This window comes from Egretta garzetta, unplaced genomic scaffold (assembly GCF_000687185.1).
Source record: "Egretta garzetta isolate BGI_Z169 unplaced genomic scaffold, ASM68718v1 scaffold112, whole genome shotgun sequence".
NCBI classification, from domain to species: domain Eukaryota; kingdom Metazoa; phylum Chordata; class Aves; order Pelecaniformes; family Ardeidae; genus Egretta; species Egretta garzetta.
In genome coordinates this window covers 2,597,326-2,609,744 of record NW_009258884.1, presented here as the reverse complement: position 1 = coordinate 2,609,744, position 12,419 = coordinate 2,597,326, and the positions used below count along the sequence as shown (strand labels likewise).

At 37.9% G+C, this 12,419-nt stretch overlaps 1 protein-coding gene across 1 annotated transcript in view; it reads right to left on the bottom strand.

Moving 5' to 3' along the window:
- The window catches only part of NCOR1 (nuclear receptor corepressor 1), a 73,652-nt gene that overhangs the window by 18,621 nt on the left and 42,612 nt on the right, over positions 1-12,419 (bottom strand). Inside the window, exons 19-29 of the mRNA XM_035889524.1 lie at positions 12,150-12,276; positions 10,189-10,744; positions 8,156-8,285; positions 7,663-7,858; positions 5,010-5,183; positions 3,939-4,099; positions 3,420-3,540; positions 3,220-3,321; positions 2,617-2,714; positions 1,616-1,784; positions 891-1,031 (exon numbers count right to left, since the gene is read on the bottom strand). Of these exons, the coding sequence (XP_035745417.1) occupies positions 891-1,031; positions 1,616-1,784; positions 2,617-2,714; positions 3,220-3,321; positions 3,420-3,540; positions 3,939-4,099; positions 5,010-5,183; positions 7,663-7,858; positions 8,156-8,285; positions 10,189-10,744; positions 12,150-12,276 (1,975 nt within the window). The remainder of the gene's footprint in view (positions 1-890; positions 1,032-1,615; positions 1,785-2,616; positions 2,715-3,219; positions 3,322-3,419; positions 3,541-3,938; positions 4,100-5,009; positions 5,184-7,662; positions 7,859-8,155; positions 8,286-10,188; positions 10,745-12,149; positions 12,277-12,419) is intronic.

Sequence of the window (12,419 nt, the reverse complement as noted above, 5' to 3'; positions counted from 1 at the left end):
AAAAGGTCACACCAATGTGTTACCAAGTTATTATGCCATGGCTGAGACCAATATTTAACTGAACGGGTGTGCCCATGGAGTCCATGCTGGTATGACTCAGTGTTGTTTCAGCTCTGGGACAACCTGCTCGGACTGTGAAGAGTCAATTACACGTGTCAGATCTACTGAAAGGAGTTCAGAGCTAGCTGAACTACCTGCAGTTATGGTAACACACCAGCAAAACAAAAAGGAAAACTAGTATCCACTCCAGTCGTATTTCCAGCTTGCTTTAATTGTAGTGGTTGGTTAGTAGAGTAAGATTTGGTGGGTAGTGTAAGATGTAATCTAATTTCTCTTTTAGTTTGCTCCATAAAATAACTCTAAATGCTCTTACATAAAATCATAGAATGTTTTGGGTTGGAAGGGACCCTTAGAGGTCATCTAGTCCAAGCCCCATCAATGCAAAGGGTTTGATATTTCCAGCTTGCTTTAATTGTAGTGGTTGGTTAGTAGAGTAAGATTTGGTGGGTAGTATAAGATGTAATCTAATTTCTCTTTTAGTTTGCTCCATAAAATAACTCTAAATGCTCTTACATAAAATCATAGAATGTTTTGGGTTGGAAGGGACCCTTAAAGGTCATCTAGTCCAACCCCCATCAATGCAAAGGGTTTGGATAGAACACAAAACACCGTGGAAGCAGCTGTATTTACCTTCCAGTGGTGCAGACACTGGAGACTCCCGCATTGACATTCCTTGCTTTATATTTCCTTCCATTGTATCGTAGCTTCTCTTTAAACTAATTTCATGAGCAGTTCTCGGACTCCTTGTTCCTTCACGAACATTTTTAATTGCTGGCAAAATTTATAAGAGTGTGGTTTAGAAATAACACCGTGGAAGCAGCTGTATTTACCTTCCAGTGGTGCAGACACTGGAGACTCCCGCATTGACATTCCTTGCTTTATATTTCCTTCCATTGTATCGTAGCTTCTCTTTAAACTAATTTCATGAGCAGTTCTCGGACTCCTTGTTCCTTCACGAACATTTTTAATTGCTGGCAAAATTTATAAGAGTGTGGTTAGGAAATGTGGACAGTAAAAAAAAAAAAAAAAAGACACATGACCATTACATTTAATGAGACCACAGGTCATTAATACTTTAACAACGCAACTTCAATATAATATCATAACATTAAATCTCAACCTTAAAAAGATCTTTTATCATTTGTTAAAAATATATTTGTTCAAACAGTTACTCATCAGTATTTCAACTGAAGTTTAAAGTCAAATGGTAATTTTTTTTATTTTAATATAGATAATTTTAAATTTGGTTGTTTAATCTTTCAAAATAAAAATATTCCATGACAAATCGGAAATAAATGGCACAGAAACTAAATAGTTTAAATATATTTTAAGTACATAGGACAGAAGACTCTTCAGAACACAGGCACAATTTCTGTATCACTTTAATTCTCCTACCCTCAAGAACACACGCAGGTCAATACTTCTCCCAGATGACACCCCAGTGACTGAGGTTTATACCTAACCACTTGGAAGCAGATATACTTCAGCTATAGATTATAAAAGCAGAATCTGCTGCAGCCTTGACTTTGATCAGGCAGAATATACAAATACTCACTATCATAAGATAAAATATGCCCACTTTTGCCTTCATAAATAACATGGCCTTTGGCTGAAGCTTCCTCTCGGCACTTTTCTGGGCTGCTGTCTTCTGTAGCTAGCCGGGTGATAGTTCCCTTCAATAACGCATCAGCTGCTATGCCAGACTGGGACAGAGCTGGCGTACCCTGCATTTAAATCAATTAAATATAATTCAGAACATGTGTACTTATTTAAAAGAACAGGAAGTGGTAAGGGGGGGGGGGAGGGGGAGGAAACCCACAACATTTTTAGATCTGGAAAACCAATTACTTTATCAAGCAGTATAGCTTAAACTTCTGCCTCTATTATTAGACATTTAACCTAAATATTAGTAAGATCATTTGTAGGCAGTTTGCTACCTTGTTAAAAAAATACAGAAAGAAGACTAGGGAGTACAATATTACAAAAGTATTTCATGGCCTAGAACATTTACCCAGTACCATTTTGAGGAAAGATAACATACTACATACTTAATGATGCCATTAAGTTTTATTTCTGTCCAAAGTAATCAAACCTACCCCTCTCAGAGCAGAATTGTTACTATTGCTCTCTGTAACTAGATACTAGATCAACCAAACCAGTACCATTTAAAAAAATTATGGGACAAAAAGGCTTAATTTAACTTTTTGGCTTGAAATAGCATCTGCACAAGACTGGTTACAGTTGATTTTCATATTTGAACTCAGGTGTGATGCTATTTTCATGGAAGTTGCTAATAAGCCTTCAGTTAGGTATACCAAAGGCTCTGGTGGTTTTATTTAAAAAGTGTAAAGACTCATAAACATGAAGATGAAATCACGGTAATGCTGACTTCAGCAATAGTGTGATTTGACCATCTGACTGTATTAGAATTTCTTTTTTCAAGGCAGTTCCTACTCTGTGATATTAATTTACTTTTTCAGACATGCAAATACATTCATGGTGATAGTTTAAATACGCTGCTTTGCATATTTCCCCCCTCACTAAGGGCAAAAATACCTGAGTTATGGAGCCTCTCAAAGAAGGAATGGTTTCAACAGAAACTTTATTGGTTGGAGTTCCTCGCGTTATACTTCCCTCCTGTATCGTTGCAGTACCTGATTTGAAATAAGAAGGCATCCTGATAAATAAGAGAATAAAAAAAAGTAGCTACTCTATTTGAAATAATTAAAAACTCTAGTGAGACCTGTTACTTTACATTAAAATACAGGAAAAATTTCAGTTTTACAGCATGCATTTGAGGCAGTGAGACTACTTCCTCTTTTGCCATAGTCTTTTACAGACTAAAAGTCTCTTACAGCATTAATCCATGGTATTTAGTTTCTTTTCTTTTGATGTATTTGGATATTTCACATGTATTGCTCTGTGTATACTCCAGTGAACAACTTAATTTTGAAATTGGCATGCCTTGAATCAAATGTTTTTACATGAGACATGCAGACAGGAGGAGCTAGCTACAGATACACATGCCTCAGAAAACAGGGAGCAGATTAGTCATAGAATACTTAAAAATAACACTTCAGCAGTATGAGTTCTAGAAGTTAATTCTCTCAGTTTTCTCAGGCTCTGTCAAAGTTTCTTAATCTGTATGACTTTCTTTACCTCGAACCACACTTTCATGTTGTGCCCTGACCAGGAGTCCCTCAGGCTGGGAATTCTGACTTCTGGGAGAGAATTCTTCTTGTTTGATATAGGGCAGGGAAGCTATTCAGAAGAAAAAAGAAAAAGTTTGGGTTTTTTTTCTTTAATTATGAGTCATTAAATAGGCTATATAAAACACATGACAGCTTTTCTTTTCTTACCAGATTTGGCTGACTCCTGCTGCCTTGGCAGCCCAAGAGATATGGAACCCACTGATGGCTTTGCAGTTTCTTGGGCGTAAGAAGCTTGACCATGGGATGTTAAATAAGTGCCAGGTGTTCCCTGAAACAACAAATATATCACATGTTAATTCTTGCTTCTGGAATGAAGATTCACATCCATGTTTAAAGGAGAATGCTAATACTACTGTGATTCTATCTTAAAATGCTACAGTATACCATTGCAAAGTATGGAAGTGCAGAACACCAGAGTGTAGCGTCACTGTTTGTTTGGAGATGCAATTCACTTAAACTGGACTTCCTCAACCGTGATACTAAATGTAAACAACTGCAGCATGTTCTATTTTCTTAAGGCACCTGTAATTCCTGGACTTTTAGAGGTGGCATGTATAGTCTTAAGCATTAATGCTGTGCACACATAACTGAGTACAAGATGTTGAAGGTTGGTGAGAGGCCAATTTTTTGATGTAAACACAGATTTTGAAATAATAATTCTCTTACTTGTGAGATTGAGCCTCCCATGATGAAGGAAGGTTTTTCTGATGGCACACTTGTTTTGGAGGATGGAATGAGTGGTGGTGGTGGTCTGGTGGGTCTGGTTGTTGGAAGGCGGACTCCTTCAGGTATATTGGTTATTACTTGGTGAGGTGCTGGCTGGAGAACTTGGGGGAAAAATTGTATGTTAAACATTACAGTGTGTTTCACCTCTCTGACTAGTTGTTAGAGAGACAAGAAGAACAGAAATAGCACAATTCATCTGACAGTTTCTGTCTCACAATACCCAAAAGCTATCTAGCTGTATTTACAACTCTGAAATTCACTATGTCCCAGTGTACGTTATGCACAGAAACCGAATGGAGAATATCTAACCTTGCATCAAAGTTCAAAAAGAAATGGTAAAAGCTCCACTGCAGAATTGCAGACTCTGAAAATTAAGCTTTTAAAAATAGCAGTCCAGGGTAGATTCAAATTTTTTGTTGTTTGCCTGTTTTTAAAGAAAGTTCTTATACTTTAAATGGAATGCAACTGAGTCAAGTATAATCTAAGCTTCCCTGTCTTTTCTTAGCATAATGTTATACTCTGAAGGGAAAAGCAGTAATCCAGCTTTCCAAATTAAGATTTGTCAGTTATTGCACTGTTTTATAAAACATTCAGACTATAATATTAAGCAGTTACAGTCAGAAACTAATACCAAGGATAGCAGCATCTTTCTCTTTTCCTCAACTTCTCCCCCTTCATAAGAAAGGTCACGCACGAATATGGCAGTACTTGTATTAAAGCTAAAAAACTGTTGATGACTTTGTTCCTATACTGTTCTGATATTTTTCAGATCATTCTATTTGCTTAATAAAATACATGTTATGCAGCTCATGCAGCAATAAAGAACACCACCTCACTGGAGCTAGAAAAATACTGAGCACCTATTTACACGCACACAGAGAAAACAATCTGCTTTCTTCTCTTGTTAATTCACAAAGTGTTTAGAGAATAATTTGATACTCCATCAAGTCACAGAACTCCAGCTTCCAAAGGAAGACTACATATCGTTATGATATATAACAAAGTATTTACCTGGCGGGACACTATAGCGAGCTGCATTCATATCAGGCTGGGGGGAAGCTTTATTGACTTCTCTCGGAGATAGCCTGTATGGTGATGCTGACCTTGTTGCTGTATTTTGCACTTGTGCTTCCTGTTCTATTGCTCGCTTGACATCAGCATAAGGCATATAGGCTACCGGTTTTCCTGTGAAGGTTAAAATTATCAGAAAGAAAAGAACCCTTGATTAGAAATTAGAGTCAAAAGGTCCAGTTTACAGCACAATTTTAACAAAGGGCCCACTGCTATGTCAGATGTACTCATCAGGTACAAATGTTTCAATCAAAAAGTAATATTAAGGTACAGCTTAATTTGGTATGTTCTTATGTTTATACTTCTGTGTACAAAGCTTTGAAAAACTCTCTCATACTTTCTATACTGAAAAACAGTATCTGGATCCTTTAGGTCCTTTAAGTGAAAGCTCTACTATTGAAAAATATTTCATTTAAAGAAGATGCCTTTCCAAATCCTGTGCATCAGCCAGGTTTACATGCAAGTTCAGCCAGACTTACATGCCCATCGCACCAGACAAAAAGCCTCCCTTCCTAGTATGCTTGCCCAGAGAAGTTACAAATCAAATTTCAAATACCAATATTGCCCATCAATGGTGCTTAAAGGGAAAATAGATTTTTATTGAATTTAGGAAATTAAAAATCCAGTACAGGAACTCCAGAAATTCCTTTTCTTTTGCAATGAACAATTTAAGTATTCAAGATTATGAGCCAAAACAAGTCTACTGCAGCTGTAAAGTTATCTTTAACCTCCACAGTCAGAGAAACATGGCACTAATCATCCCATAATAGCTTTCTAAAGGGTCTTCACTATGTATTTCACGGTAAAGTATTGTGTAGGTTGTCATAAGCCAATTCAATAATAGGCCCTTTAGTTTGACAAGGTGCCCCACAACACAGGCAGTGTTCCAATGCAAGGTTTTTAAACAGTCTGTGGGCTCTCTGTTGCATATAGCAGTTGGTGGACAAGTGTCATGTGCAGAGTGTATCTTAAGAAGTAGCTGTTGTAATGATCTGATGACACCTCAGCCCTTTCTTGTTTGCAGATTAAGATGTCCAGGCTTGTAGAAACCATTTACGTTAACCACGTTATCCCTCCCTCCCTCTCTGTCTGCCTCAATAACCACCTTGATTTTTGCTGGCAAAGACTTCACCCCAGAACTTTCCCACACTTCATAATACCGTACTGCCAATGCCAAGAGTTATTCAGGTACTATTTCAGTTAAATGGTACTTTTAAGCAACCCCAGACTCTCCACCTAAAGAAGCAACTTCCAAAAACCACAGTCTTATCCTCCCCATCACAAATCTACAAGCTCCCTTCCCACTATTTTAACAGGGGAAAAAAAAAACAGTTAGGTTTCTTTCATTTTACTTAGGTAAAAATAATTAAGGTGGAGCATTTTCATAACGTAATTTAAAATTGTTATGCATATTAAGTACAGAATACTTGAGTTTCAAAGAACATGATAGTTATGTTGCTAATGCCGTGGAGACAACAGAAACAAAGTAGGAGAATATAACATCTAAAAATGCATAATTCTGCAACTGTGATGATACCTCTATTATTGTAACATTCAGCACATTAATCTCACTCGGTTTATTTCCCTGTTGCCGTGTACAGTTTGCAGACCTATTCCTTCTCTAGTAAAAAAAGTTGAGATAAAAGTTACACACTTAGTACAGAACTGGGCCTCCCATAGGATATGCTTTGCATTAAAAAAACCAATCTTCTGCTAAGCTGTTTGTAATTTGCAAGCTGTTGACAGAATTAAAATAATTTCAGTTCAAAGAATAAACATATAGCCAATATACACAGAGAGAAGGTAATAAATGTATCCTTTGGCTCTTACACAGCAATTTGGCTGATGTAACATACATCATCTGAATCACATTCCTGTAACCAGCAACGGTAACAGACATGTCCTTATTTAGTCACCCTGGCAGGTTCCGTGAGCAGTTTTAGCCTTGTTCTGTACTGAAGATCGCACTAACAGTCACATTCAGGAAACATAGGTCCCCAGATCCCAGAATTCAGTTCAAACCCTGCCTCCAAGTATCCTCTCTATATACAGAAAGAACCAACCATCTTATTCCCAGGAGAAAGAAACTTTCACACAGCCACTCTGCAGACAGGCAGGCTAAAGCATGACAGTTCTACCATACTTTTATGCCCTACTCCAGGGCTCAATGTCCATATACATACTCCAGTGCAGTAAAACATCCCTCTTAATTGTGCTCATACTCCTTTAGCAATTCTCTCCCATCTTCACCTTAAGTTTCTGAAAAGGGCTCCCCCAGAACACGCACTTATCTGGGTCCTCTCACCTGCACACTTAGTCTTTCTAAATCTCTCTCTGTAGAAACAACTCATTTTGGGATTTCACTCAAATGAAGCCAGTTTTCCTGCCTTATCTAAGTTGGCTACAATGTAGTTCTCCCAACACTGTAACTGCAGCAGGATCTGTACAGTAGACAGGTTCCATCAATCAAGTGCCATCAGAAAGCAGTAATTAATTATCAGTACACTAAACTTTCATTCTTAAACAAGGCAGCAGTGGAACAGGCAGACATAAAATGCAGGGTTATTTCCATGACAGATGTGAAAACGCCTACCTTCCCACTCAACATTAGGGCTCTTGGAAGCACCACAAGGGCTCACAGCACTTCGATACTCCATATCCAGCTGCTCTTGCCTCTGGCGCTGCTCCTCCAGCAGCGCTGACTCATGCATCGCTTTAATGTGCCGTTGATAGAGTGCATAACCACTCACTGGTGTTCCAACAGGAACAGTACAGGGACTGCAAGAAACCTGCAAGGAGGGGGAGGTATCTACATCAGGTACATCAATACAGGTACTTACTAAAGTAACTGTCTTGCTCAATGCCTCCACTGCAGTGGCTGTAGACTATGTATGAGCATTTCAAATGGTCCACACCCGGTTTTAAGCTATTGCATATTTGTTTGTACTTAACCCCTCAACAGTATTATGATAAAAAGCAAATTACAAGTTTCTTCATTTGTTTCAGTATTTTTTGCCACTGCAGTGTTGTGACTAGTTTTAGGGACAACAGATACTCTTTCAAACATCACTTAGAACACCCCATACCATAGGTGGTATGACAGCAGCTCGGTGGTGAAGTTGTTGCAGGTCCATCTGCCCTTGCTTTATTGTGGATGATACCAGTATTGACCCAGTGGGATTTAACAGTGAAGGCTTTGACTCCCTGCTGAAGATGCTGGAAAAAGAGAATGAAGGGAAAAATATCACCAAAAAAGACCAAGATTAAGTATCTTAATAAGTTTACAGGCAAAAGTATGCCTCTCAACTTCAAAACCCCCATGTATTTAACACACGGGACAAATAGCTGAAAAATCAGAATTATATTGTGTTTTGTCCCACAGCACATCTGGTAGAATAAGCAACAGATGCTGCTGTATTTTTATAACACACAGAAATACCAGAAGAAGTGTTCAGAATCTCCAGTACCAGAAATTTATGTATGCTGTTTCTATAAGCACAGTACTGCAAGAATGCAACCATCGTTATAAAAAAAAATGCTTTGAAAAAATAGAGAGGCAACACTAGATACTAGGCCACAGGAAATAAACAGTAGCATATAATAGACTACTTTCACATGGAGGGCTAATAAGTTTGTGAAGTGGAAAGATGAAGTCTGAAGAGGCAAGGAAGTGCAGAAATACCTTCAACTACACTCTTCCAAAGAGCACATGCAGAACAATGATACTGGATACTTTTGACATTTAACGTCTATCCTCAGTACTGCGTGTATATTAAGACCACTGGGAGGGAGGGGGCATTGGGCTCCAATGCTACGCTATGGTTACAGAGGAGTTGCACCAGCAGAACACTAAAAAGACTTCAAATATCATCAGCAGTGTCAACCATCCCCCAAAAGAGAAAATGGTTCCAAAGACATGCAGCATTGTTCATTTAAAGCCCTTTATACTCATGTGGGTTATCCACAGCATTTAGGGCCAAGTTCCCAGGAACTAGTATTTGCATGAAGACATTGCATACTGCGGAGAAAGAGATCATGCATTTCTCAGGACACTTGCCCATTAATTTACAGACACTGGTAAGAGTAAGAAATACTTCCACTACTCTATTACTAATAGCCTTCAAGAGATTCAGTTCTACTGATTGATATAACATGGTTCAATGACAGTAACTGGGTACAGGATAGAGTTATACAAGCAAATAAATGTTAAATGTTAAAAGGTAACCAAAATATCAGTATTTTATGCCCCTAGATTATTGGGTTTTTTAAAGCAAGTTTCATCTCCTATTAAAAGATATATTCAAGCTGTTTTCCCTGTCAAATTCAAGGAGTTTAGATGAGTTCTACTAAACTGAGTTTGTGAGAGCAAGAATCAATTAAAACAACTCCACCTCCACACGTCTGGCTCTACATTCAAACAGGTTTTCACTAAAGAGAACGGAGAGCCCACGTACTATCCAACACTAACCAATCACACTAAAAATTTTCCAAATCTACTTCCGAATGTGTAAATTTCTTTGTATATATTGTGTAAAAGCCACAAACTAACAAAACCAAACGAAAGCAAAGAACTTCAGTACAGATCCAGTTACACAATCAGTGTTCAGTTTCTTAGTGGATAGATGGGGGCATTTACAAAATTCCCCACATTACTTAATATTTTTAGTTGGTCACCAATTCTTAAACAGCTGTGCATCAGAAAATCCTGCAGCAGCAAGATCTCCTCCCCACCAGAAGTACCACAGAGCTAATTATCAGAGAAACTCATGCCAGGAGCATCTTGAATCTGTTTTCTCGCTTTGGCAAATTTTCATTGTTTTGGTAAGCTCTGTCCTTTCCAGATAAGTAACACAATTCCCATTCTCTGAACAGATCCCAAATGGCTTGATTTCCCTCATTCTCTAGTTTTCCAGGTAATTGTACTGGTTTGCTACCTACCTAGTCAGTCTATCACCACAGAATTTTGCTTTACCCTGCCTTAGCAGACCCTTCTTTTGGCTTTTCATCAAAATTTTGTATCAGCATTTCCTTCTGAACAGTTTTTGGATCACTGTTAAGTAAAACCACTTTTTAAACAACTTCTTAAAGATGTCAATATTTGAAAGCTAAACAAACTCACCCTTGTCTGTCAGGTTCTCCATCAACTTCCTCATCAGCACTACAGGTGGCACTTGAATCATTATCTGAATGGGATTCTTGTCTTGCTGTATTAACTTGTTGTGACAGACTATAGTCCATTTCCTCTGGTTCTGACTTTTCCTTGGGTTTCTCCATCTCTCTCTCTTTGGTATCACTCTCTACTTTCACTTGAATATTCTCTGGTAGCCTCATTTCAGTCTCTACAGGTTCTACTTTGGTATGCACGGGAAGAGTAATCACAGGCTTTGCTTCAACCATATGGCTTCTACTGTCAACCTCCATAGGCTCTTCTGCCTCATTATTTATTTCTTCCTTAACCTGTGGCTCAGGGTTCTGACTTTCAGCTGTTGATACACTTTGGGCTGTTAAGGAGGGAGATGTGCTGGCTGCAGGTTTAATTGTAGATTCTTGTTCTGCTGTCGCTTCAGTGGTTACTTTCGAAGAAGCATTCTCAGATGGAGTTTCTTCACTTGGTTTAGCAGGTTCTGCTGGAGTTGGAGATGGAGCACTTTCTGTATCTGAACTATTTTCAGCACCTGAAAAAAAAAGTTTTGGCATAAAGGTTCAAAGTGAATGAAATCTAACTAGGCTTTGATGAACTGCTTCTTCAGAATAATCAAACATAAGTCTGCTGTCCCAAAACACAACAAGACAATTGCCCTGAAGAATTGACTCACAGAGGGAGAGTAACCAAAAATCAGCAGATACACATTAATGATGAATTACGGAATTACAGAAATCAGACTACTTAGCTAACTCTGATATTATAGAAAGCCAGACAAGTAAACCCTTTTGCATGTCAGAGACTTGGTACTTCCATAGAAGTCAACATTTACAGTACCTAAGGCACAGCTTCAATGATTTAAATTAACATGTTTTGGAGTCATCACTAGCAGAAGTGTCAAAACACTGATTTTCCATGAAAATCAGTCACATTTTATAGACATCCTGACTTGCAATTCTTGCTCTAAGGTAACTGAGTTTACTTCCTTTGTGCATTACCATTATTTTCTCAAAAATTACTTCTTTGCTCTGTGAAAGGTGTAAACAGCATCGACAACTGGACACCAATTAAAGAAGGGTATTGATTCTTGCAGTAAAGAACCTTCCTCCTCTTTTTAGCCTAGTTCATGAACTCCATTATATTATAAATAGCTTTTAGATAAATAAAAACATTTATGAAAAACTATGGCAACATCTAGAACACAGATGTTATATTCAAATCTTATCTTCTGATAAGAATCTTCATTCCTTAGAACTACATAAATATTTTAAGAATGCTTGCCAAGCAAATGGATGCAATAAGGATCTATCAATTTTAACCAACCCATCTGTAAAACAAGTAATTAATTTTGACTTATTGTAGAAGCGGACAATTTGCTGAATTACACACATGCTGCAGTGTAAAACAAAACCCAATCAAAACCCAACATCGCCAACACTTAGCCATGTTCCCTGATTCATCGTTTATGAATTCTACTGCTTACAGCTTCACAAAAGGCTGGCCAAGACTGACTGATGTTGAGTGTCTATAATTATTAGCAGTTACAACCAACGCATTTAAAAAAAACCTACCACTTAAATTTGCCTGTCTGAAGCTTTACTGAGACTATTAACCAGCAAAGGTTACATATCTTTGATTGAACTTGTTTCAACATGAACAATTTTTTGACCAGGTGCTGTCAGTTTATCCTCTAGAAGATAGCATAGTCAAAGCATATCATAATACTAAGCAATAACAACTTAAGGCTGCTCAATACTAAAAATGCTTTTTCCCCTCCAGCTACACCTAGTGAAGTGAGTTCCAATTGCTGAAGTCTAACTGAACGTAGTATTTGAGCACTACGTTATGAAGTGGAACACAGCTTTCTGAGCATGTAATTGGCACAAAACATACATCCCTTTCTGTGCATACACAAGTTTCCTTCCCAGAAAAGTTACCTTCACTGTCTTCTGGATTCTCTTCTTCATTAGATGCTTCAATATCTTCATCCTCCTGAGCTGATACAGTTGAAGCTACACTCTCACACTGTGATACATCTCGCTCCTCACGGGGCCTTCGTGAAGACTAATAAAGACACAGCATTTACACTGTTCTAAAAATTTGTAAGTATTTCCTTTTACATACATTGGCATTTATCAATCTGAGCTTGAAATGAAAGATATAGATTCTCTGTTTAGCACGGATTCATTCACAAGGGCACACTCTTT